At 37.4% G+C, this 27,651-nt stretch overlaps 2 protein-coding genes across 3 annotated transcripts; both read right to left on the bottom strand.

Moving 5' to 3' along the window:
- Positions 1-306: 306 nt before the first annotated feature.
- On the bottom strand, positions 307-10,739 carry BMI1 (BMI1 proto-oncogene, polycomb ring finger). Of its 2 annotated transcripts, none has more exons than XM_063099819.1 (10): positions 10,206-10,739; positions 5,267-5,397; positions 4,848-4,944; positions 4,182-4,237; positions 4,033-4,083; positions 3,750-3,858; positions 3,624-3,669; positions 3,109-3,207; positions 2,688-2,768; positions 307-2,553 (listed from the first exon to the last, which is right to left on the bottom strand). In XM_063099819.1, exons 2-10 carry the CDS (start codon positions 5,376-5,378, stop codon positions 2,224-2,226), a joined length of 981 nt encoding a protein of 326 aa, XP_062955889.1. In that variant the 5' UTR covers positions 5,379-5,397; positions 10,206-10,739; the 3' UTR covers positions 307-2,223. The 2 variants fall into 2 exon arrangements, with proteins under 2 accessions (XP_062955889.1, XP_062955890.1); XM_063099820.1 differs by lacking the exon at positions 10,206-10,739 and adding an exon at positions 9,726-9,794.
- Positions 10,740-11,614: 875 nt separating this feature from the next.
- Positions 11,615-15,604, bottom strand: COMMD3 (COMM domain containing 3). Its single transcript, XM_063099821.1, has 8 exons — positions 15,437-15,604; positions 13,984-14,095; positions 13,801-13,864; positions 13,644-13,678; positions 13,229-13,289; positions 13,081-13,137; positions 12,929-12,988; positions 11,615-11,995 (listed from the first exon to the last, which is right to left on the bottom strand). Exons 1-8 carry the CDS (start codon positions 15,573-15,575, stop codon positions 11,936-11,938), a joined length of 588 nt encoding a protein of 195 aa, XP_062955891.1. The 5' UTR covers positions 15,576-15,604; the 3' UTR covers positions 11,615-11,935.
- Between the last annotated feature and the right edge of the window lie 12,047 nt (positions 15,605-27,651).

Raw genomic sequence — 27,651 nt, 5'->3', positions numbered from 1 at the left:
TAAAAAAATCATCAATGCAATATCTGATATTTTAATAAGAAATTCCAAAAATAAGTCCCTCATAGAGCCTGAGATGTAAAGTCTTCGAGTTCTGTGTTGATCTTATAAGTTGGTTTTGTGTTGTCAAATGACAATCCAATAGCATTTACTTTTTAGCCTTTGAGAAGTAGTTTTTTCATTTCTTATACACAAGATCATCCAAAGTAAAAATATCAATCAAAGCTTCCATTAACTAACTTTTGTTTTAAGTAACATCATGGAAAACTGAGAAAAAAAGCCTAGAAAAATGAGTGAAATTCACCAAAATTGGCAAACATTGGTAACTTTTACTTCAAAGATTGTAAATAAACAGATACATCTTTCAATGGGCTTTCAAGCAATTATACAACAAAGCATGTACTTCTTAGCAACATCACTATAAGACAGCAACGTATTTTCTTTAGCATTTACTTGTTGTAATCCACTATAGGGTTTCCAAACTTCTGCACCTTGTGCTTTTCATATCAAATTTTTATTAAAGATCTTAGCTATGTTCTAAATGAATATCCTTTTTATTGGATTTTTTCCAATTACAAATGAAATTTCATTTTACATCTATAATTAGAAACAACACTTACAATGGGACTGTACAAATTTAGGTCAAAATAAAAATATATGTATTTTGTGGCTTCATAAAATGTCATTTACTGCATCTTTAAAGAAAGCAGAAGTAACAGCAATATATGTAAAAGTAATGATTTAATGACTATAAGCAAGACAAAGCAATAGAATTGTGCTTCTTTTGCAGATTGGGGACAATGAAATGTTTAGCTACAATTTTCCCATACAAACATGAAACAATATTCTTATAGAATGAACACCCTCACAAATAACTGATGGGTGATGAACACACACCAAGTTCGACCAAAGCAAAACACAAACTGAAAATTGTGGGGGTTATTCATATTTTAAATTCAACATGCTTGCTCTATTTAAAAATACCTGTAGAAACCCAATAAATTGCTATTTCCAGACATTCCAGAGAAGGCATATTCCACTATTAACTGTTAAAGCAACTCTTAAATTTGAAATGACTGCTATACCACATATCAAAATAACTTTAGATAAAATGCCTTCTTCCAGCAGTTTGCTGGTTTAAAATTTTGTTTTAGAATTAGTGCTCAATATGCATTTTAAAAACACACTCATTCCATCACAGCCAATGGAAAATTAAGAGACTATCTCCATATTCCTTAGTTAAAAGTTTTTCTTGACTGCAACAATTTAAAAAGTAAACATATTATTGGAGAAAAGTCAGTCTTATGATTTGCCAATTGCTTCCAATGAAACAGAATTTGGAATTAGATATCCACATTAAAAATATTCTGTGCTGATAAGCAAGGCTCAACATTGGGTATGGGTATCTGCAAAGGTCGAACCAGTTTGGAGAATTTTAACAACCATTTCTGGATTCATGAAACACAATATTTTCTTTATAGTATTTATAAATATATCATACAATACTGTTTCCTGTTATGTCATATACCAATATGGCATTGTACAACAAGCATAATGCCATCTGATTCTTACAAAAGCGAATCATTTAAACAAGTTAGTAAAATAAACGGTAGTACCCGCTTGTAGGCATACAGATTGTAAAACTTAAGTTTACTTTCCTTTGATCGGTTTTGCGTAGCAATAGAGAAGTAAAAATCAAACAGGAATCAAAATGGCTAAATATGCAAGATATCGTTATTCACAGTGACATGGCTACATAGAATGAATTATTCTATGCATATTCTTTCCATTTGTTGAATTTCAAGATAAAAAGCACTTGTTTTCTACAGGTTCACAAAACAGCATAATAACAAGAACAATCAAGGAGAATGTAACGTAGGAGTTAGTTGAGATTAACAAACTATGGCCCAATACTCATATCCACTGCAGAATATTTCCAAACCCAAACAATGGTTACAGAAACCATTTCACATCTTTCCTAACACACAGAAAAAACCTTGTCTGCCTTCCCAGAAACCAATTCTTTCTAGGAACAATCTTTCTTTTCAATTAACGTCCATATGAACATCACATCTAGTCCATCTTTTATAGTCAAATTCAATGTCACTACAAAAGAAAGAAAATTGGACGATAGTCACATGTATTAGCATCTATAAAGCTGTAATGGCATGAAGATATCTATATAAATCAGGGTTTTAAAATTTTTTTCCTTAACAGTCCCAGGTATCAACCAGACGAAGTTGCTGACGACCCATTTACTGATGATTTTCGAGGTCTATTGACAAAGGAAGATTGGTGGTTACCGCTGGGGCTGTTGCTGGTTCCATTCATAGTACTGGAAATGTGAGGAAACTGTGGATGAGGAGACTGCACTGGAGTACTGGGACTAGGCAAACAAGAAGAGGTGGAGGGAATACCTCCTGCTGGGCTGTTGGCCTTGTCACTCCCAGAGTCACTTTCCAGTTCTCCAGCATTTGTCAGTCCATCTCTCTGGTGACTGATCTTCATTCTTTTACAAGTAGGTCGAACTCTGTATTTCAAAGGAAGTGGGCCATTCTACAAAGTTAAAAGGAAAAAAAAAAAAAAATCACTCTCAACTCTTTAAATACAAAGGAAAAAAAAAAAAAAAATCACTCTCAACTCTTTAAATACAGTTTACCCCATAATCTAAGAGTGAATATGCTACTTACCCTTCTCCAGGTATAAATGTAAGCAATATCCATGAGTGTATAGTAATCCTTTAAAGGTTCCTCTTCATACATGACATCAATCTATTGAAAAATATTTCAATTATTAAGTAACAAAAGAACAAAGATAAATCTGTATTTGCTTGTGATCTAAATATAATCCAAAAGTGAAAACATTTTCTCCAAACATTTGGACAAAGAAAAATCTCTCTTGAAACTTCAAATAAAAAAACATTTCTAAAAATTATTACGGGATTTGTTTTCATAGCATAAAAGAGAAGTCATAGCACAAGTTTTAACAGATATTTTCAACTTTAGCACTAAGTTACGTTTTTTTTCTATTGTATTTTAGGGCTCAGAATCCAAAAAGAAATTAAAAATTTAAAAATCCTCATAAAATGCATGAAGACTATAAAGTAGATACCTGGAAAGTATTAGGTATGTCCATTTTGCTTCTGAGAAACTTTCTTAAGTGCATCACAGTCATTGCTGCTGGACACCGTAAATATCTTTTATCATTCACCTATGAGTACATTTAAAAAATATATTTTTTAATATCTCTAACTTTCAAGTAAGAAAAAAGTTTCAATTAAATTGCCTGATTATAACAAAAGATGCTTGTACCACATGTGACTAAAGTCTCGACTATACTTTGAGTTTACTATTATTATAAATACTAAATGAACAGATTCCTAATAAGGAAACTTCAAATATATCAAAGTATTAAACATGAACTATTTAAAATATTTTGTAAGAATAGCAATCATATATAAAATAAATTCTAATTATTAAACATCACATCCCTCTTAAATATCAAACATGACAATTTTCTTCTCTTTACAGCATCATCTGACCCCAAAATATTCTAAACAGCAGCATAACCCCTCATAAAATCTAGAATCCAATGTTTCTTCTATGTTTTTGAAACTGCGAACATACCTCCTCCTTAGACTTTTCTTTGTCTTTGTTTACTTTCCGATCCAATCTAAGAAATAGAAAATTTATTAGTGAAACAATGTATCTAATAAGCACATTAGCATAAAATAGATTTCCTAGAGAATTTACCTGCTCTGGTCAAAGAATTCAATGGATAAGCTTATTATCTCATCATCAGTTATAATTCTCTTATCTTCATCTGCAACTTCTCCTCTATCTTCATTAGAGCCGTTGGCAGCTAGAAAGACATTTTGAAATTAAATTTTAAAAAATTAAACAATTAAAATATTTTATATATAGGAAAATGAAGGTGGTACATTAGATTAAACTCAATTTTAATTACTTTAATTACTGGATAATAAGTTCTCCCTCCAAATAGAATGTATTCCTCCCCACCCCCCCAAAAGTTTACCATCAGCTGAAGGATGAGCTGCATAAAAATCCCTTCTTCTCTTCATTTCATCTAAAGGAGAAAAAAAAAAAAAAGATTTAAACATTTGATATAGCTGGTAAAACCAATGAATACTCTTTTTAAATTCACTTTTTAAGCAAGTTACTCACTTTTGAAAAGCCCTGGAACTAATTTGTATACAATATCTTGAAGAGTTTTATCTGACCTGAAAAAGAATAAATTATAAAAGTAAACCATGAATATAGTAAAAATCAAAAATGTTCATAAGTTTTTATAGATCTTTTGTGCTAACATATTTTACTTGATTCTGATACTGTGTGTAACACATTGACAAGATAAAAATTAATTTTGAAAATAAAAGCTCCCTATGTAGTACTCCTTTAAATCAGTAGGAAAATATTGTATATTCACTAATAAATTCTTCACAGAGTCAAAAAGTAAGCTTTCAAGCTACTAAATTAGCCATTATGAATAGAAAATAAAGAGGAAAGAATGGAAGCACTTTAAAAACATTTATTCCTGCCTGTCATGAAGTCACCAGCAATGTAAAAATGGAGGACTAATTCCGTTTTTAAAGGACAGTTAGTAAAAAAAAAAAAAAAAAAAAAAGCTCAAAACCACTTGAATAATACTGAACTTTGTATTAACCTCCTCACCATTAAAATGACAAGAAATTAAAGGACCACCCTCCACAAAGCACCCACACTAGGTGGGGATTCAAGGGTAAATATTCTGTTAAGAAATAAAGACTTGTCTTCAGTGAATCATGCAACTCCAAAAACAATTACAAACAAGGAATTTAAACATTTTCCTACCTTATATTCAGTAGTGGTCTGGTTTTGTGAACTTGGACATCACAGATAGGACAATACTTGCTGGTCTCCAGATAACGCACAATACATGTTTTACAGACTAAAAGTAAGAACAAAGTTTTTTAAGTTTAGAAATTATATGGAAAAGTATTAAAATTAGTGGCAGAAACCAAGAACTAGTAGAAACAAGACGATAAATGCCAAAGAATCTTCCCAATTAAATAAACTAATTCAATATCCTGAGAACACATAGTGCATACTTGTAATAAAATATGTATTAACAAGAAGTCACTAAATGCAAGAGAAGAAAATGACTTCACCCATTTATTCCAATATGCCCAAGGATTGCAGGAATTGTTCACAGTTTTCAAATTTCAGGACGAACTGTAAAATACACACGACACAAAAAGCTCTGTACTTACAGGAATGTAGACATTCTATTATGGTTGTGGCATCAATGAAGTACCCTCCACAAAGCACACACATTAGGTGGGGATTTAGCTCAGTGATCTTGATTCTGGTTGTTCGATGCATTTCTGCTTGATAAAAGATCCTGCAAGACACAGAAAATTGGCCATAATTCACAGAACGAGAATCGAGATTATCTCCAACTCCTACTAATCGTACACTCTGAAACGCCGAGGAGTTCATAAAACTCGTTTAACACTGTACAGCTGGACTGTCCCACCGTTTTCTACAGAAGGAATTTACTAATCAGTCCTGAATCAATTCCACTGAAATGGTGAAAAGGATCCAGCTAACGTTACTTCTGGTCTCTCAAGTCGTTCCTGGATAGAGAAGAAAAGGTCTGGGGTGGGGGCTGGGAGCTGAGTGTATTCGGGTCTCTTTCTTCCATTTGTCTTCCAGCCTCGCAGCTCCAAGGCTGCTGCGGACGACCCACAGTCCCCGTAGATATTTACCAACCACTAGGGCTTGTTCCAGGTCTCCAAATTCATCGTAAAACTTCCTCATGGATCGTCGACCTAAAATCCCGGGGTTCTTGTTGTTTTAGACGGTTGGAGCAATCAGAACCTGGCATGTGTTTACGTGATATAAAGGGAAAACAAGTCTGCTCTATCTGCATCCCTGGCATTTCCGGAACTGGGTGCCGGGGCCGCAGGAGAAGCACCTCCAGACGGCCTCGGGTTGGGGCCTGAGCGCGGCGGACGCCCGGGGGCCGGGATGCGAGGGGCGGATCCGGCGGCGCCCGGGGCTCTGTCTCGCTCCGGATTCGGAACTCGCCTCGGTCGGGGTTTCCATAGCAACTTACACTTACACTTGGCATCCGGCCACCGCTGCAGCTCCGCGCGTAGCCCGGCCGAGCCCAGAGCCTCAGCGGGCGTGCGGGGCGGCCGGGCGGCGGCGGGCGCGGGGGAGGGGCCGGCGCGGCACGGGGGCGGGGCCGGCGCGGGGGCGGGGTGGGGTGCGGGCGCCGCCAGTGCGGGGGTGGGGCGGCCCCGAGAGCCTGCCGGGGTGGGGACAAGGATCCCGGGTGGTGGCGACCCGGCAGGCAGCGTAGAGACCCCGGAGCCTGGGGCGGCGACTGCTAAAGAAAAGTGCAAACCGCACTCACGGCCATTTCGGACACTCTTGGGGGCCTCTTTCCACGTCGACTTGGTGCGAAGGGCTTGTTTCAGATCTTGACTCTTTCGGTCTGTCCTGTTAGCAATCACTAGGTCAAAAATTTCACGAAGAGATCTTTTAAGAATTGCCAACTGTGCACTTAGCCCGAAACCGTCAGGGCTCAAATTGCAGAGATGTTTATTGAACCGAACCTCTTTAAAGCTTCCTTCTCTAATATGAAGTTCTGTTGTAGATTAGATGAGCGATACAAAGTATTGGAAAGGCTGAAAACTGAAATCTGTTTTACGGCAGGAGGAGGAAGGGGCAGAGCCCTGTGTTTTATTTGAACAAAGTATGCTGGAGGCAAGAAAAACTACTTTAATCGGTGTGATAGTGACAATATGTGAAGAACCATGTGACCAGCCCATTCCCAACGCTAAATCAACACCTTGTCAACCCAGAGCAACGATAGGAGAGAAAAACAAATGTCATTTTCTCAGCTTAACTTCCATATAAACCCCCACACAATGAAATGATATTCCCAACACATATCACATAGAAAAGTCACGGTGGGGATCTATCAGCAAAAATACACCAGCCGACAATCAGGAAAGTCAATTACTTCGTGTGGTATTCTTGAAAAATACATTTCTTACCCTGCCCCCATCCCCATTTCATTCATTCAAGAACCTGAAATAAGACTGAGCTTCTAGACCTAACTGAAGTACATTCTCTAAGCTTGTACTTTGAATGGAAATCTAGGAACTTGTGAAACTTGCAGTAAGATGCACCTGTGGTTTTAATTCTTAGGGAATTTTAATGCAGAGGAGGGAAATACCAATCAACATACCTCAATGACTAAAATTAAATGAGTTGAGTACTCAAAAATGATTTAAAAAAAAAATTCTCTCTTACGAAAGTGACCACAGTGGCAACCAGTGACATCAGTCAGAAAACTTTACATGTGACTCCTCAGTTTTCTTTGGATTATTTCATTAGAAGAATACTGTCAACATGTTAATATCAATCTAAGTGGGGTCACAGAGGAGTTGTAGGTGGAACAGTGTCCCTAAAGAGTAGCAATATTTAAATCCAATCATACTTGGTGATTAAAGACGAGCCTTCTTGGTGCTTTAAGAAAACTCTCCTTGTGAAACCACAGGATTTTTCTTATATAGTTAGCAAGGTGATACTTCTGTTTGCCTATGAAAGCATAGCATATTACACTAATGCCACTAATCATGAAGTTCATGAAAGGGCTCAAATAAAAATAGCTGCCTTGATTTCTCCTCTACCTCATTGAAAAGCAAAACCACACAAACACAAATATTAACACAGAGAACAATAAAACCTCAATGGAGGGTTATCTGCTGCTTGGCTTTGAACAGTGAAGTCACATGTACTTGACCAAAACCCTTTCAAATTCATCTTAAGTCTTAATTCACACGACTCCTCAACCTCAGTTCAGAAGAATTTGGCCACAATCCTATTACCATTTAACATGCTAATAAATATTATTGTTACTTATATAAAAATTAGTTCTTTATCTTTTCATCTCACTTGAAAGTACTGGCCATCTAATGAAGACTTCCAAAACATTTGACAAGGTTTTAGAAACAACCTCGTGCACCTTAGAAATGAAAACCTTCTAGGTTCCAACACAGAAATTGCCAGTCAAGCAAGCAAAAAAGCACCAAACACACAATGGTAAAAATACTCAACACTTAAACTTGCCATTATAACATACCGGGGCTGTCAGTTTCTAGGTGGAGGCCTAACACCAGTAATGTCAAAATGAAGGAACGCAGAAGCAAGTTCTTATGTTAACAATCAGCTCGACTACTGCAATCTAAGAAATGCAAATGAACTCCATAACCCCAGTTGGGGCTTACAGCCCAATACAAGTATGGGTAAAGTTGGGGTTAACCTGACTCCTGGAGAAAAGTTTGCCTATTTGGGCACTTAGCGCACATCCAAGAACTTAGTGGAAGAGTATTAATGGATTTTCGAAATACAATTAAATGCTTGATTTTCTCACAAAAGCTTATATATATGTATGTGTGTGTATATATACACACACATGCATACACAGTGATTTTTATATGGCTTTAAAGATACTGTTATTAGGCATATAATTTGCACAGATAGGTTAGTTCAAACACCTCTGACTGCACTTTGGACAGATGTATGGGAATGAACTCAAGTATAAAAAAATTACAATTTTGTTAATAAAAATCAACCTGAGAGATATATGATCAGTCTATTTAAAACTAAAAGGTTAATAGACAATCTCATAACTTGGTATATACTGTCAACAATTTGCATCCTTAAGTATCAAGTCTTTAGCATAGCTTATAATGTTTTTCCAGAACTTGGAGGTTAAGTTTCCTATAAAATATAGGTTGAACTACTCATAATATTCCGCATACTACCAACCTACACTTGCATTTGGATCTATGTGCCCAGAATTTTGCCTACTTTAAGGGAAGGGGTTAATGTATGCTTCTCTTTCAAATATTGAACCGTGACCACTAAGCCCACCAAATCCTTTTATTGCAATTGGGAATGATCAAAGTCTCTCTACTTGTTTACTTCCAATTATGAACTGTAAATCTCTGGGAAAAAGATCATGCTATATCGCTGTCAAGCCCAAATGATTGCGTAAACAAATGCAATCAACTTTATAGTGCTCCTTTTCCAAAGCATCCTTTTACCACATGACCTAAGCTGACATTTAGTAAAACCTATAAAACGCAGTGGACCTAAGTCATGATTCTGAGTGCATCCCACAGTAGAGGTTGAGAGAAAAGTTGCAGTCTCCGAGAGAGCAGAAAAGAAAAAGAGGAAAAAGAAGTAAAGAGAAAGGAAACCTCCAGCAACACTAACGTCCAGTCACCATCCTCACTCCAAGAAAAGCTCCAAACTTGAAATGCCCACTTTCTCGTGAGCACGTCCCAAGTAATGTTTAGGGTATTTACCCAAGACTCCCAATAAATATCACATTGAAAACTTTACCATTTTAAACACAAATGCAGGAGACCTTGCAAACAACTGGGAACCGCCATCTTACAAAGCCCCTCCAATTTCACACAAGTGTCCCTCCAACTTAAGTTAATAACATTTTCGCTGGGGCTCTCAGCAGTCCAACAGATACCTTGGCGGGATCGCTACCCCCCGCGCACCCCGTCCCTATAAAATGGGGGCGTTCTCTGGACGTTTAAACCCCTCAAAAGCTCTTTCTTCGGGAGAGGAGGGAAGCCACTTGACCCAGGCAGCTCCCGATTTCAGGCGCCCCGTCCCCGTTTCATCAAAATCTACCTCTCAACAAAGGGCGCTGCGGCCGGGAGAGCCGCAGAGGCTGCAAATACAAGTGTTCTTCTCGGGGGCCATGTGCGTCGCCAGGGTGCGGAGGGGCGCTCGGGGGAGAAAGGAACTAAATCGTGGGGCTGCGCGCGGCGCGGCCGGGGCTGAGCGGGCGGCGGCGGCTGGAGCGGCGCCGAGCCCGGCTGGCGGCGGCGGCGGCGCAGCGCGGGCTGCGGGTCGGTCCCGGCGCCGCGGGAGTCGGCGGGCGCGCGCTCGCGGCGGGCGCGGGGCGAGCGGCGCGGGGGCCGGCGGGGCGGACGGGCGGGCGGGCGGGCGGCGCGGGGCCCGGCGCCCACGCTGTCAGCGCCCTCCGGCCGGCGCGGGCCAGGCGCGGGGGGGGGGGGCCGCTCCCCGTCCACCCGCGGCCGGCCCGAGCCCCGCGCAGCCCCCGCCGCCCCCCGGCCCCGTCCCGGAGGCGCTTCGCCTCCTACGTACCCGGAAAAAGCAGCCGGCGAGAGGCGATCGCAGCGGGCGGAAAAGACAATGAAAGTTAAAAGTCGTTCAGCAGAAAATGAATGTGAGCCAAGCGGCCATCTTGAAGCGAGCTGCAGACGCCGCTGTCAATGGGCAACGAGCGCGGCCGAGAGGAGCCGCGGCCGCCGCTCTCGGCTCATGCTGCCTCCCAGCCCGGCCTCCTCCTCCTCCGCTTCGGCCTCCTCCTCCGCCTCGGCCTCCTCCTCCGCCTCCGCCTCGGCCTCCAACGCCTCCTCCTCCGGGGCCGCCTCCTCCTCCTCCTCCTCGGCCGCCGCCGCCTCCTCCCGCTCCGCACTCGGGGGAGGGAGCGCGCAGAGGGGGCGCGAGCGGTATTATTCTGCGGGGCTGGGAGGTGTTTCTAATCCGGATCGGGGCTCCCTCGCCAACATCCCCATTGTCTCGCCCCGATCTCTGCCTTTAATACTACGGTTATTTCATAGTTGCTGTGGGGGGGAGGAGAGCGGTGGGGGGCGCCGTGTGTGTGCGTGCGGAGAGGCGGGGGGAGGGGAGGAAGGATGAGGAGGGGGGAGGGGAGGGTGGAAAAAAAATGCACCGCTGAAGGCAGAGTGGAAACTGACACCGGCTCCAAAATGGCTCAGAGTCCGCCCGCCCCCTCCCCCCGCCGCCCCCCCCACCGGGTCACGTGCTCCCCTCATTCCTTAAGGGAGGTCTGGGAATTAGTGTCGGTGTACTCGGGCCCGTGGCCGCCCCCTCCCCTCCGAGCCGCGCGCCCGCTTTCCCCCTCCCCCCCCCCACCCCGCTCTGCGCCGCGGCGCTGGAGCGGCTGCGGAGACATTTCTCCACAGCGCCACACGCGCCACCCTGCTCTCGGCGCGGGCATCGCTCCGGCCCCGCAAGCCACGCAGCCCCCTCGCCCCCCCCGTTATTCCTTTCTTTCTGCCGCCCGCGGCGCCCATGTCCGCCGGCTCCCGCTACCAGGGCGCCCAGCCACCACCGGTCGGCCCAAGGGGCCGCGGCCCAGACTCCGGCGCCGCGGCGCGGAACCTGCGCCCGAGTTGGGCTCGCGGAAACAACAGCGCCCGCCCCTGTCTTCCCGCGGCCGAGGCGGGGCGCGCGCGGGCAGCGGCTCGCTCCGGGCAGGGCTCCGCGCCGGGGCCGGGCGGCCGGGGGTCGGGCTGCGGGCGAGCCCCCGGCGCAGGTAACGGGCCGGGCCGCCTCCCGCCGCGAGGCGATCGCGCCCGCTTCCCGAGTCCCGAAGCGGGGGTCTGCAACAAACCCCCGAGATCGCATCCTTCCCACTGTGCTTAACTTCAATGCAGAGAAAAGGGGATCGTTAAAAGTTCACGCTAACCGTACGCAGCTCTTCACACAAAGTAATAATTAACACACAAACTCAAATCCAAACAATATCACCATTCTTTTTGTGGGAACACCACCTTGTTTATTCAGAGTGTAATACTGTCTACTTTGCTTCATAAGACTTAAAAAAGATCAAAATATAGGGAAAATGTACAGCTAAAACAAAATGATTCAAATACTTGGGCAGAATGTCCCTCAACTCTTTCACACGTGTAAAAAAAAATGTCAAAATAGATGAGTGATATAAACTCAAAAGGAAAATTTTTTCCTCTGCTGAAAAGGACATGCGGCTCGCACAAACGGTGGTTCCTCTGAAGGCAAGACGTTTCTGGTTTTCCTCTAGACTGGGGTGGATCGTGAACTCCCCCGAGTTACAAATGAGTTGCTCTTTCCAGGCTTTTCGAAGCATCTTTAAGTTTCCCCACCAAGTCCTAAAAGACGTATATAATGCCACCTTTTTAGGATGAATCACGAAAAGGAGTATCCAAGTTTGAGAAAAATGCAAGAAAAAAGTCGGGAGACACTTTCTAAACAAGTTTAAAATTCACAAGGATTTTAACTTTTGACAAACCACTATCTATGAAAAGCAGCGTTTCTTCTAAAATATCTCATCTTCAAATCGGCTATTTGCCCTCAGATTGAAAATGATTTCTAACCGAATCTTCTTAACAGGCAAGGTATATCTAAATTAAATTTCTCAAGTTATCTATCAAAGATTATGCTGTATACAAATGTTCTGAAAGTTTAAAGTTTGATTAATAGCTACATTATAAAGATTCTGCAGGAGATGTTTTTGAAAAATGCATTTTCATCTAAATTTTCAGTAATGATCTTCATTTTTTTGAGTGGTAAGAAATAAATTCGTTGTCATATCCATTAATCATGTAGTTTTGAATTTCCCCAGTCTTAAGTTGGCAATATAAACAGTCTAAGAATTTTAGCTACACTTCCCTTTCTAAAAAGTCATTTAAAACTGATGTTTAAAAAATCCAGTTTTGAAAGTTTAATTCAATTTCTGAAAGCAAAGAAGACATTTTCAAAGCCATGCTCTTCATTCTGCTTTATCTTATTGGATCAAACTCATCATGAATAGGAGGAATTTACACTAAACACTACACTTCAGAAGTTTACTTTAATCAGGGGAATAGCAAATACAGACCAATTCTCTATTAGTAACATCTTAATTTCAAAAATGAAGCCTATGTCAAAATACTGCTTTTGAAGCCTTCTTCCCATGAAATCCTTAACCAACCTTCCTTATCTGCTGCCAGTTGTTTAGATCGTTCTTCTTTTGAAATTTCCATAAACATAATTCTCAATTAAACATCTACTAAAAGGAATATTCACAGATCCTGATACTGTACCTGTAATTGTTCCATGTTGCAACTAAAACTAATCTCTGGGTAAGATCGCGAACCAGTGTTCTAGGGAAGAAAAAAATGCTGTTTATTTAAATCAAGTTAATTTTAAATTTTATTACACATTTCATTTTTAGACAGGGATTATCTATAAATACCTCTATATTTAAGGTCACCAAATATGCAGGTCTGTGCATCTTATGAAGCTGATTGGTCTAAAAACAACACAACACATACAAATCAGCCTCTAACCCTATTTTTCTAAGTTCCCTAAATCTCCCTAGAGAACAGTTTGTTAAGCATTACCTTTATCTGATACTCCAAGCGCCAAGAAACATCAGTTATATGAGGAAGAGATCTGCCTATACTGAAAGATACAATGATAATTTTGTACACAATAGCTACAGAAAAACTTTCAGTATTTATCTTTGCTAAGAATGGTGTCTATCTTCCACCACCCCTCATTTTAATCCATTCTGAATTAAAAACACTGTTAAACTTTATTTTCAAGTTCTAAATAATAAAAGAGCATTTAAAAATCATCTCAATAAACTTGATCTTTAAAAACATAAGCTTAATTTCAATTGTTTCACTTGCCCTTTGGCCCCTTCTCTTTGGGTCAAGATCCCTGGGTTTTCTGCCCTGTTTTGTTTCACACCAGCACTTTATTCATACCTGCAAGTGAAAAGTGCCTCAGCTTGACACCTTATACAGTACCTACCTTCCCAGTAGGATTTCTATGGAATTCTTATTATTCTGGGGAGGAAAAGAAAGACAAAAAGAAAGAAAACACATCTTTGCAAACAGAGTAGGAAAAAAAAATAGTAATTGTTAATTTTTAAAAATTGTTTTAAATTTAACATTTTAAAGTAAGTAACCTGGTATTCCGTGCAAAACAGTTCTATTCGCTCTCTGTCAAATTTACAGTCTTCTAGATAAGTGCTAGAGGAAAAAAAAAAAAAAAAAGACAAAACCAAAGTTTAGTCTCCATTTTTAAAACTGAAATTGGAATCATAAAGGTACTATTTGAAAACAAATGGATATTTAAATAAATCCTGTACCTCAGAGTTGATTTATCAGCTCGGTGCTTTCCTGCCTCTAGTATGTAAGTTGCAGCTGCTGCATGACAATGTTTTAAAACCACTGGGTCGATATGTTTCAAGTCTGGGTGATCTAAAATAAATTAATTGCCAGTGATGCCTGTAATAATAAATTCTTTATAGTCATGTTTCTAAAAAGGATATTTTAATTTGGGTAAAAACTCCTAACAAGATAACAAAAAGATTTCAACTGTAAGGACTGTCAATTATAAGTAAATAAGATTAGCAACGAGGTCAATTGCAAAACAATAAAGAGAACATATCAATAGTTCTGCTGTTATTTGGTTTCAATTATCTTCTTTTATTTTCCCTTAATATTTTTACTGTTTTAAAAAAAAAAAATTCTAGCCCCTCCCCCCCCCAATAACAATACGCTGGTCATTCTAGTACTAGATGTAGTAAATTCAAAGGAAAAACCAGAAAAATATTTTACATAGTGTAACTTTTAGAATGAATAAACTTTCACTTTAAATATGATGAATTTTAGGGTAAATGTCTCGTGGACATTAACACATCAAGAGGTTAGAAGGGAGGGCATGAGTTCAGAATATAAAATACAAATTTCAAAATTATATCAGTATTTTCAGGTTTTGACAGACTTTTTTTCTTGAGATTAACCCAGGTGGTGGTTACTATTTTCATTTGAAGAACTTCCACTTTAGTACTTTTTGTACAAGTGTTTAGTTCACGAAACTACAGAAAAAAATTTTTGAACGGTTGGAATATTTATATTTAAGAAAATTATCTAAAAGCGTTGTCTTAAAATATGCCTTCAATCCATACTGACACTGCACTTCGCAATCACTGACCGGGCCGCTTAAAAGAGACTTGCCTCCCGGTCTGATGCAGAACAAAGCATTATGCACCATGTTTTAAGGTTCTAGGCGTAGAACCTGTGTAAAACATGCTGAACTAGAATGTTGCAGTGGTCACAGGAACTTGAGATATTCTCCAAGTTGGAAAACGTCAACACTGTTTGACTCAGTAATTACTTCGGAAACAGACTCCTTTAAACCTTTGCCAGCCTAGCCCTGGAAGCTTGAATTGCAGAGAGCTCCCCAGATGAAGTCCAAATGTCATAACAGCTGCTGCAGCAGACCAGGCTGAAAACCTCCGATTGTTTAGGCCACAAACAAGACTTGAACACGGGCTTTACAAAGGAACAAAGAGACTGCGAGGGGAATCAGGCCAGGAAAGTGTAGCTGGCTACGTGCAGGTGCCAAGTGGGGATAGAACAATGCTCAAGGTCCGCTCGGGGTCCTGGCAGAGTCACGTCCCCACACTCCGTCCGGAGCGAAGGGCAAAGCCCGGAGACTTCCTCTTCCCGGGGCTTTCCCCCTCTGGCTCGGTCTCGCTCCTTGGCTCCGAGCGCCCCTCCTCCCTGGCCGATCCAGCTCGGAGCCGAGCGGCTTACCTAACACGGCCTCGTCCGCCTGGGCGTCCAGCAGGCTCTGGTAAGCCGCCCGGAGGAGAAGCGTGAAGGCGTTGGAGTCGAAGGAGCCGGGATCCGCCAGCATCTGGAAGCCTTTCTGCACAGAACCCGAGAGCTCCATTGTGAGCGCGCCGTGACCTTCGACACGCGCACCACGTGACACGCGCCGCGCGCTCAGCTGATGCGGCCGCGCGCGCACGCGGCTCGGGGTGGCGCGGGCTGCGGGGCTTCCCCGCCGGCCTCTCCATCCGCCCCGCGGCCTCGCGCCCCCCGCGCCCCCCGCCGTCGCCCGCAGCCTTTCCCTGTCCTCCTTTCCTGCTTCAGCTCGGGCCGCGGGAGCCGCGGAGCGTCGGCGAGAGGGGCGGCCCCCGGGCGCTTTGTGGACGCACTCCGGCTCTCTATCCCCTCCTCGGAGCTCACCTAGGACTGTCACCAGCTCCGTTCCCTGAGAGACCCTGGGACGGGGTGGAAGGTGTCGGGGTCCCGGCCCCCACCGCCCCGCAGATACGCCCTCCCGCCCGTAGCTCAGCGCGAAATCCTGCGGGAAGCCCCGATTTAAGGCAACCGGTTTTTGTTTGTTTTTGTTTTTTTTAAACATACCAGCTTATTAACCCCGCAGCACTGCCCTTTAATGAGTGAGATTGTAGACATCTAATTAAAATTCTTGTTTATTCTGACTTTTCTTTGTCATTTTTGGAATACGGCAATAGAGTCCTTCCTGCACGGGGCGTGTGTGTGTGTGTGTGTACATACACATATATGTACACATGTCGTGTGTGTGTCTACGTACTGTACTTCAACAATTGGAGGTTAATAAATTATTCATGAACTATTTGACAGGATTATTAAAAATTTTATATGCCGCTGCAAAGAAATATCTTTCAAAAGCAAACTGCGATACACATTTTGTGCTACTGTACTCACTACGTCTATGGGTCCAGTTTTAATTACCCAACAGAATCTTCATAAATATATTAGACAGTTATCTTGGTACAGTTGTGAACGGCAAGATCTTTATTAGAAGTGAATTTCTGTTTCGGATACCCATAGCTTTAAAGATTCAAATATTGTACAAAGTGTAACTTCCCCTCAATTTCTACGAAGTTAGTTTGGAGAACAAGAGTGATTCTTTAAAAAGAGTGATTCAAAAAAACCGCGAAGCAGATTAGTCATTTTTTTTTTTTTTTAATCAAAAGAACTTGGAAAGTAAAACATGCAAGTTCTTGAAGTGTAGGGAAGGGACACCGAACAAGAGGGTGTTTTTGACTTCATGAGCAATTTTTTGCAACGTTAGACTCAATGTAAAACATTCTCTTCTTTGGCAAAATTTAGGTGACTATTTGAAAAAAATGTACTTACTGAATACAGTGTTTAACCTTGCACCAATACATAGAGGTACTTCACTTCACAAAACAGGACGCAAGTGGCGTCATGTAGCATCAGTAACAGGTTGAGTAACTCTACTCAGTCCTGTGATAGCTTTGAAAGGCGTGTGCACGTTACCATCTCTTTACTCGGTGGGGATATAGGAGGGGTCCCAGTGAAGGATTTGAAAGATTCCTTGGGGTCTTTATGAAACAAACACCTATTAATCATGCTCATCTTTTCTTTCCATCTCTCGTTTTCTTTCTAATTTCTTTGTTTCTCATCAGTAGTTAAAGGTCAGTTGAAAAATTTCAAGATACCTGATTTAAATTGGGAATATTTTACAAGGCAGAGTTGTGTAAATGTTAATATTAACAACACCCAAGCTCATTGTGTTTATTATACATATATTTTATGACCTAGCATAACACTGATTGTTAATTCTCTAATAGAATTTGAGTTGGTAACTCTAATCACAATTTAGTGTCAAAAAAAAAAAAAAGACAAAGCATTAATGTGTGAGCACAAATTTTAAAATGTTACTTTAAAAGAGGAAAGTAAACACAAGTGGTTGTGAGTTTGAGGGCGTAAAAGTTAGGAAATTCAAAAGCATTGTTTCCATAATAGCTGTCATGTTACTCTCTTGCCCATATGTAAAGTACCTTTTCTTATAGAATGTCCTCTTCCACCTAAATATACTCATATACGAGTATTAGGCCTAAGTGATGGGTACATTTCCAGCTCACACAAAAATTTTAACCATAATGTTTTCTAATGCTAGAAAAACTGAGTTTTTTTACTACAGGTATATTTATTTCAACTCTCTTTGAAGGAAGCACAGTATTATTTGTTTAAATGTAGAACATGTTTGTCTTTGACAAGCCATTGAAATATATAGATGCATGATCATTAAAAGGCATGATTACCCAGATGTAGACTCTCTTGTTTGCAGCAATAAAACCAATGCATTTTATATTATTAGAAAAACTATGTATGAACATATTCTGAAAGTGTGAAAAATATTATTTAAAAATTTTGTTTTGGTCACTGAAAACAGCATTGAAACTTTCACTAAACGTTAAAAAACTCTTCAGGCTCAAAGCCAATAGACTACATTTGACCTCAAAGAGCCTTTTAAAAGAACAATTATGTGCAGCTGAAAATAACAAAATAGATATTCAAACATGTTCATGTTAATATGTGTTGCCTTCTAAATTGCAAATATTAAGGTAGGCAATACTGATAAATCTGTCTTTCTTTTTGAGAGTCTAGACATCATGCGAAGGACTAGAAAGTATCATTTTAAACAATGTTTTAAATTTCAGAATACATTATGTCCTTTGAACTGGCTAGTTAACTTTTTTAGAAACCAACTTAATATTAGTCCCTTCACCGTGATTACAATTAAAATGGGCTGGGGCTTTTACAGGATCCATGTGGTCAGCTTTTTCCAAAGGCCTCATTGCCACATTTGTTAGCTTTATGAATTAAAATATTTTCTTTTTTAGATTGTATGAGTACTTTTGCTTTTGTGCAAAGAAAGCTGAAAGAAGATATTACTTTAAATTGAAGAGTCCATTGAACATCCATAGAAAGAAAAAAAAAAAAAACAAAACAAAAACCAGTTTGCCTAAGAGCCAATGAGACATTCAGTTTTCACTGGTCTATATACCATGTATTCTAATGCGGAGCTAGGTTACTCCTGTCCATGAAATACCTGCTCATGTTCTAGAGAGAAGAAAGTTTAAAATACTTAAATAAATAAATAAATAAATAACCAACACAACTACCTGTATGTAGGAAAACATCTTCTCTCTAACCATTAATACTGATTCTTTGACGGCTAGTTATCTTAAAATCTAGAGATATTTATTAATGAAAATAGAATTTACTGTTTTTAAGCTACTTTAACCACAAATAGACAGTTGGGAGGAATATTCAACTGAGTTATGCATGACATTTGAGAGTATAGGTCAAAAACCATTTTAGTGAAGTTTATAAAACCTACCTACATTATTTTTATTAAGTATCTTAAATAAATATCTTAAATTAAATAGATTGAGATTGGAATTTGAATGGTTAAATTTTTGCACATTCACGATCACAGAGTTCAGTAGTCTCAAATTGCATCTTATATCTCCTACATTGTCAGACACCAAATTGGGTATTGAAAAGGGACAACAAGGCTTTTATTTTCAAAGTAAACCTGTAATCCAAATCCCTGATAATTTCTAAATGGTCATTGCTCCAATAATTAATTCAGGCAAATATAACCTTTTTTCTCTCACATAATATAGCCTAATTTTTACAAGGAGATTTAAAAATAAAACTGAAATTCATTTTAATGATGTTTGTGTCTCAATATGTGAAAGAAAGGAAAATGCTAGTTATATTAAAGAAACTGGAACCAGAGGTATGAAAATTAATGATACAATGTTCTCTAAAACACTTAGAAAATGTATGCTTATGGTTTTGCACTGGTGTTTTGGATTCTTTCCCTAAAATTTTTACTCAGAACATTTGGATTAAATAGTAAATGGTACAATTTCTATGTAAGTCATATTTGCAACACTGAGTACCATTTAAAATTTTTCATTTTTCATACAGTTGTGTCAGGGAAACAAAATATAAAACTTAAAAATATAACAGTAAGAAAAATTAAATATTTTAAATCTAAGTTTTGAAAGGTCAAATTATCATGCTACTAAGAAATTGACCTTCTTAAAAAGAAAAATCTCAAAGCATTTCCTGAAGTTAGGAAACTAAAATTTTGTTAAATTTTGCCAACAGGAAATTCTATAGTCAAGATACAGGCAGTATACTCTTGAATTTCTGAAGCAAAGTTTGGAAGCTATCACCAGTGGTGCCACGGCATGATTTTGTTAGCTACTTGAGTCAGAATAAGGTGACTCTAAAATTAAGAATTTATTTTAATAAATTCATAGGAATCAAATTATAATTTTTAATATCAAGTCTTAGTATATAACCAGTCTATAGTTTTAAAAAGATTTTGTGCATATGAGAAAAGTCATGTTTTCCCTTTAGGGCTTTAGTGTATCATATTGAAACTCACTTTAGGAACTTTGATCCCTTATTTTTAAGCAAAGCAATTAATGTCACATAGGAATACTGAATTGTACAGACTAAAATTGTGACGTTTTCATCGAGAAAGAAATAAGGAACTGATTTGTAGAAAAAGAAATGAAAACAAATAAATGTAACTTAGCAGAAGATGAGAGCAAATTTTAATTTAAAGGTAAGGAAATTAGGAAGAAATTATATTTCATGTAACTTCAATGAAAAAAGAACAGATTGAATTATGTGTCTTAGAATTTCTCTACATAGACAAATAAAAAACAGTAATTTGCCTTTAAATTCCGTAAGGAATTTAAATGATTACAATTTACTTATGTTTTGTATGGGTTATAAAAAGCAAGTTTATTCCTTCAATCACATAATTTAGATCTACTTCACCAGTGAATTAATGTGAAAATTAGGAGCTGACCAATCATCTAATAAATGCTGTCAAACATACAATTTATTTTTTAATTTTACTTTAAAATAGACAATTTAGATAACAAGCACAGTTACCCCCTCAACAGCAGGTTGATTTTTTTCTTCTCTACTTAAGTTATAAAGATCACCACTTCCATCTTCTACATCATTGATCTGGTATTGTCCAGAATGACCAAGGGGCTTAGTTATAACAGGGTAAAAATGGAGCATAAACATATTGAAACAAGTTTACTTTGATGAATATATCAAATTCTTCCACACATATATGCAGACTATACTTTAAATTGTTAGCATGTTTTTAAAAAGAGAGAGAGGGAGGGACAGAGGAAGGAGGAGAGAGGTACAGAAAGAAAGAGAGAAAAGGTAGGGAAAGGGGGAGAGAGTGAGGAAGGGGAGAAAGTTTTTTCCTTCCATGGGGAGAAATATCACAGAAAGCTTGTTTACTGTTGATTCTCTCTGACACAATTCATTACAGCAAGATTCTCGCAGCTACAGCGAATTCAACTGAGCTTCACAGTAATGCTCAAAATAGACTAGAAGATCATCTGTCCTGTCCAGGATCTAATCAGTTTCAAGATGTCCTACATTTAGACTACAACAGCAGAGAATATCTAACAGATTCCCTTCCTTTTTTGGTTGTGGATTTAGAATATCTCTTCTAACACTGTATTTTCTCATACCTTGCAAATTAAAGTTTTGGCCAGATCCTAGAATTCCAGCAAAAATTTGAGCAAATAGGCCTATGCTATGGAATATTACTGTCTATAATGAATAATTTTTACAAGTTTGTATTTTGAGAACATACTCTTTACAGATTAAAACTTGAAATCTATGTAATGTGCAAATATTCATATTTATTTTGTTTAAGGGAATAGAATTTTACAAAGAAAAACAGAAACAGAAACAAATGAAATGAATACTATATTTTACAGATTAAAACTCAGGTAATCTGTACTTGCTTATAAACCAAAAGATTTGAGTATTTTCACATACCAAATGAAGCATTTCAGAATGAAGTTATGTGTATAAGAAGGGATGATCTGAATTAAATACATGCTAAACACTAAAAAAGACTATACTAAATGTACTTTTAGCTCATTTAAACATTTAAACCAAAGTTAATATTTTAAAAGAGCTTATCCAGCTAAGAAAGGCCTAGATAAAAGTGTTTTAATATTTTGAAATACATATAACATTTAAAATATATTGGTTAAGAATTTAATATTTTAATTATGGTTGTTATAAATATGTTGTTTTCAACAAGTATATATTTTATCTCCCTTGGCAAAATAAAATATAGACTTAAAACAATTTTATGGAAATTCACTCAAAGATTCTTGTAAAAAAAACCTTAGTAGATTAATTGTGTCCAACTTTCTCACATTTCTTGCATAGATAGAACAATTTAGAAAATACTTGGAATTGTTTATACATAACTGATTTTACACCATGGTAAATCTTCAGAGTAATTTTATAGACGGTTGAGAAAATAAGCACTCAGAAAATGGATAAAACTTTTCCACTGCATTTCTTTCCATAGACTCAGTTTTTTCTCCCTGTTTTCCTTTGACTGTTTTATTAAGGTTAAAACATAAACATTATTGTTCTAACTCTTTCAAAAGTTATTTTCAAAATTAGATTTCTTCATGTAAGCATTTTAATCTGTATTTTATGGAAAGGGTTTTGGGGGGCAAGTTTTATAAAATCTTTTTAATGTAATAAAATACCAAGAAAACAATGACCAGTAACAGGATGAAAGGGACAATTGTATTTATATAGTCAATTTAGTCCATGTAATTAGAAACTGGGACATGAGTTACTAGATTCTGGGTAATTACTCAGCTTTCTTTTCTTTTCTTTTCCTTTTTTTATGCTAAAGGAAATTGGCCTGGATCATTTGGAGCAACAGTATTCTAAATCAAAATTAATCAGATAATTGGCAACTTTTACTTGACTTGCTGTGCTCTATCAATTACAGACCAAGAAATGAGAAGAAACGTGTTAAATAATAATAATGTAGATAGAAATATGTGGGCAAATGAGGCCTAGGAAAACTGAATTTTCATATGCTTCTTAAAATTTGAAAGTGACAGAAAATTTTAAATGAGATCCAACTCTGACACATAAGTAGCAGTTGACAGAGGTATAAGAAAACTTTAATTTTGTTAAAATAATAATTTAATTAAAATGTTTGTGAATTGAAATAAAGGATAGTCTGATAAGGTCAAATGTTTCAATAAAGACATTTTGTCTTATAAATTTCTATAGATAATATGCATTATTCTTTATGAAGAACTCTTTCTTTCAACAGGATACACTGAAAATATTGGGAAATATTGATTTTGCATCTGTCAATTATAATAGAAGGAAAATAATATTTTACCATATATGTTTGTTCTTTCATATATGTTTTTTATGTAGGTTTGAAGGTTGCCTCAAATAGTTTTTGTAACAAGGTGGATATAAATAAAAACCTAAAGTACAGATGTTCATGAGCTATTTTAACCAATGACTAAAGTGTTTTTAGAAACCTAAAAGAGCATTTTCAAACTAATACTTTTAAATTAATTGTAATTTCATTTTGCTTTTATTCTGTTTTTTAAAGTTGCTATGATCAGTATTTGTCTGTCTGTAGAGACTATAACATTCCATGATGACTACTAATTTCAATTTGAGTCATAATGATAGTCTTGTTTTATTGAAATCAAGAGTGACTATAGGAAAGTAGTCATTTTGCAAGCAAACATCCTGCCATGTAAGGGGGGGAAGCATATGTCATAAAGCAACAGAGTTAAATTTTTAAATAAGCCTTAAGTATCTATCCAGTGACATAAATGGTATAAAGACAATCAAAATGTGTTTGTGTAAGCTTTTTCTTTTAGCTTCTTTTTATTTTACAGTTGTAGTTTCTATAGTTACAGAAAATAGTGTAAAAATAAAGACTTGGTTAGATTTGAATATATTTAGTATGATTTCTAAGATGGTTTTAAAAAAATAAAAATGTTTATAGAGACATATCATCAGAATCTCAGGCATAGTCATATGTCATGCAAAATTTTTAAATGACCATTCCAGCTAAATATAGTAATAGGAGAGTAGCTAATACTACTTTGTGTATTGTAATAATATTGTACCATTCTTTGACTGAAAATAGTTGTTTCTCTCTTTTTTCTTTAAGATATCTGGGTAATTATAAGAGTAAATACTTTGGAAAATGTAAGGGTTTAGGTGGCAAATTTAAGTATTAGAGTTTATCTTTAGTTTTAAGTGAAATATCAATTTTTCTAACACCATGCTCAATTATAACAAGATTTATTGAAAAGGAATATTAAAAAATATTTTTGGGGAAGCATTTATCTAGAGATGTGTTCCTTTTGGCGGGGGTAGGGAAATTTTTATAACTTCTTAAAATGTTTATTTTTATCTTAATAACTGAATATCACAATAAAGTTATATAGATAAGTTACAATGCCTTCTTAAAGTATACTGAAGATCAGGGGATTTATAACATGGATTACAAAAAAAGTAACATGCGCTGTTACTTCCTTACTTTTTTACTTTGTTATTCATATAGAGTCCTTTTATTAGGCAAGTAGCTGATCCATACATTATAGTCAAGAATATTTGTTGAATGAATAAAGGTAGTATAAAACACGGAGCAGAGGAAACTGGGCTCAGACCCCTATCCCACCTGCTTCCAGTTCTAAGACCTTGGACTAAAGATTTCTTTTTCCATAAGTTTTGTTTTCCTCCCATGTGCAGTGGAAATAATAATGGCATCTCTTTCCTATAGCTTTTGAAAAGCATTCAGAGCTAAGACATATGTTCCATGCATGCAGTTATAACCAAATAATGTAAGTCTATGATCATGAATTTTGTTTTCACTGGCATAGGTTTTCCTTTTCATTTAAATTTACAGCTGTTGTGCATGTGATATAGCCATTTGAAGACCCCAAGAACATCAGACTCTATTTAGAAAATTAAAATTAAAACCTCTGGGTTGTCTGGTCCTTCTTCACTTTCTGGAACTCCACAGTGAATTTTACAGAGCTCTTACAATAACAACAATCATATGATACCCTCAAAGACCAAAGATGACAATAATTATCTTACCCCCCCACCTCTTGACCTATCAGGAATCTGAGTCCACCAATGTCCATGATGGTCAGCCTACCTGTGGACACCTCCCTCTGAAGAAAGTCTAGTGGACTATTCCATTTCCTCTCTTTCTGTTGGTTCTTACTTGAATAATTTTCTTTGGTTAGCAGCTCTTTAGAGTCTCAGGGAGCAAGATGGTTTCACATTCTCCTCTGGAATGTCCCTTGTCTGGTTTCACAGAATGATCCATAACTTGTGGTCCCTTGGACTCTGCTGGAAACATCTTCTACAAAGAGTCAAGTGCTCCATAAGGCATTGAGAAGATTAAGTGAATTTAAAAACAGTAAGAACCCTCACCTACCATGGAATGGAGGACACAGAATGTAGAGGCTTAAACTCTATGAGTTTAAACGATTCAGTGGGTTTTGGCAAATGTATACAGTCATGGAATGATACAGAACATTGCCATGATCCCAACAAATTTCCCTGTTCCCCTTTGTCCTATCCTTGATTCTAGGAAACCACTGATCAACTTTGTCTCACCAGAGTTTTCCCTTTTCTGGAACATAATACAGATGAAATCATGCGGTAGGTAGCCTTTTGTGTCTGGTGTCTTTTACCCAGCATAACATTTTTGAGATTCACCCCTGTTGGTGTATCAGCATTTCATTTCCTCTTGTTGGGGAATAGTATTCCATTGCACGGATATACTACAGTTTGTTTTTCCATTCACCTCTTGATAGACATATGGATTGTTTCCAGTTTTTTGGCAATTATGAATAAAGCCTCTACGAAGGTTTGTGTGCTGGTTTGTGTAGGCATATTTTTTATTTCTCTTAAATAAATTCTGAGGTGTGAGATTGCTGGGTTATATGATATGTGTACATTTAACTTTATAAGAAGCTGCTAAACTGTTTTCCATAGTAGCTACATCATACTGCCTTCCCACCTGCATTGCAGGGGAGTTTCACCTGCTTCACATCGTCTTGCATATGTGGTGTTATCAATTATTTTTATTTTGGACATTTTGGGTATCTAATGGTATGTTACTGTGGTTTTAATTTGTATTTCCCTAAAGACTAATGATATTGAGCATCTTTCTATGTGCCTATTTTCTATCCATATATATTTATTAGTGACGTGTCTATTCAAATTTCACACCCATTTGTTACAGGGTTATCTGGGGTTTTTTTTGTTATTATTATTGAGTTCTGAGAGTTCTTTATATATATTCTAGATACATGTCCTTTATCAGATATGTTTTTGCAAATATTTTTGTAGATATTTCATGGATTGTATTTTTTTTTTTTTGAGTGTCTTTCAAAGAGCAGAAATTTTAATTTTGGTTAAGTCCAATTTTTTTCTTTTATGGACCATGCATTTGGTGTTGTCTCTAAAAAATCATTATCTAATGAAGGTCACAAAGATTTACTCCTATGTTTTCTTCTAAAAGTTTTATAGTTTCAGATTTTACAGTTAGGCTTATATTCTATTTGAGTCAGTTTTTGTATATGGTGTGACATATGAATTAAGTTGTGGTTTTCTTGTTTTTGTTTGCATATGGATATTCAATTATTTTGCCCTATGTTTTGAAAAGACTATTTGATCTCCATTGAATTACCATTGCACTTTTGTCACTATTCAATTGAACATATTTGTGTGGGTCTATTTCTGGGTCTTCTATTCTATTCCATTGATCTATGTGTCTATCCTTTTGCCAATACCATGTAGCCTTGATTACTATAGAGTTATAGTAAGTCTTAAAACCTAGCAGTGTGAGTCTTCCAACTTTGTTCTTTTTCAAAGCTGTTTTGGCAATTTCACTTTGTTTGTTTTTCCACGTAAGTTTAAGAATCAGCTTCTTGATTCCTACAAAAAAAAAAATCCTACAGTGACTTTGATTGAGACCACATTTAATCTATAGAGCAATATGGAGGAGAAACAACAGCAATATTTAGTCTTTCAGTCCATGAACATGGTGTATCTCTATTTTTACTTACATCTTCTTTGATTTCTCTCATCAGTGTTTTATAGTTGAGCATGCTGGTAGTATACATATTTTGTTAGATTTATACCTAGATATTTTATACTTTTTGGTGCTATTTGAAAATATACTTTTAAGATTTTTAATTTCTTCATTGTGAGCATATAAAAATACAATTGATTTTGTATATTGGCTTTATATCTTATGATCTTGCTGAAACTCACTAGTTCTAGTAGCTTTTTAATAGACTCTGGGATTTTCTGTGTAGATAATCATGTCTTCTATAAATAGACATAGTTTTATTTCATCCTTTCAAATCTGTACGTCTTTTATTTATTTTTTATGCCTTATTGCACTGGCTAGTACCTTCACTAGGATGTTGAATAGGAACAGTGAAAGTGGACATCCTTGTCTTGACCCTCATCTTTAGAGAAAGCATTTGGTCTTTCACCATTAGGTATGATGTTAGTTGTAGGTTTTTCATAGATGCTTTTACTTAGATTGAGCAACATTTCTTATATTCCTGGTTTGTTATTTTTTTGGTTTTGTTTTTTTAAATCATGAAGAGATGTTAAATTTAGTTAAAGCTCTTTTCTGTATCTATTGAGATGATCTGTAAAATTTTCTTTAGTCTGTTCATATAGTAAATTACATTGATTGATTTTTAAATTTTGAAACTAACTTGCATTGCCACAATAAAGCCCACTAGTATTGATTTTTATCCTTTTTATATATTGCTGGATGTAATCTGCTAATATTTTGTTGAGGATTTGTGTGTGTGTGTTCATGAGGCATATTGGTCTGTAGATTTCTTCTGATGTCTTTGTCTACTTTTGGTACCAGAGTGATGCTGATCTCCCTCCTCTTTTATTTTCTGAAAGAGTTTGTGTAGAATTGGTATCATTTTTTCTTAAATATTTAGTAGAATTCACAAGGGAAGTATTATGACCCTGCAGTTTTCTTTGTTATAAGGTTGTTAGCTATGAGTTTATTTTTGAAGTGGATATAGTACAATTCATGTTATCTATTTTTTCTTAAGAGAACTGCCACTTGTCTTTTCATTTCTTTAACAGTGTCTTTCACAGAGCAAAAGATTTTACACTGCTCATAGTTCTTAATATAATAGACAATGGTAAGAAATGTAAGTTCTTAAGCAGCACAGTATGGGGGAGCAGTAGTAGAGTTTTAGGAAGATAAGTAGTATTTAGACAGGATCAAAGAAGGAGACTGGAGA

The sequence above is a fragment of the Cynocephalus volans genome, chromosome 6 (assembly GCF_027409185.1).
Source record: "Cynocephalus volans isolate mCynVol1 chromosome 6, mCynVol1.pri, whole genome shotgun sequence".
In the NCBI taxonomy this organism is placed as follows: Eukaryota; Metazoa; Chordata; class Mammalia; order Dermoptera; family Cynocephalidae; genus Cynocephalus; species Cynocephalus volans.
This window is presented reverse-complemented; position numbering and strand designations above follow the sequence as displayed.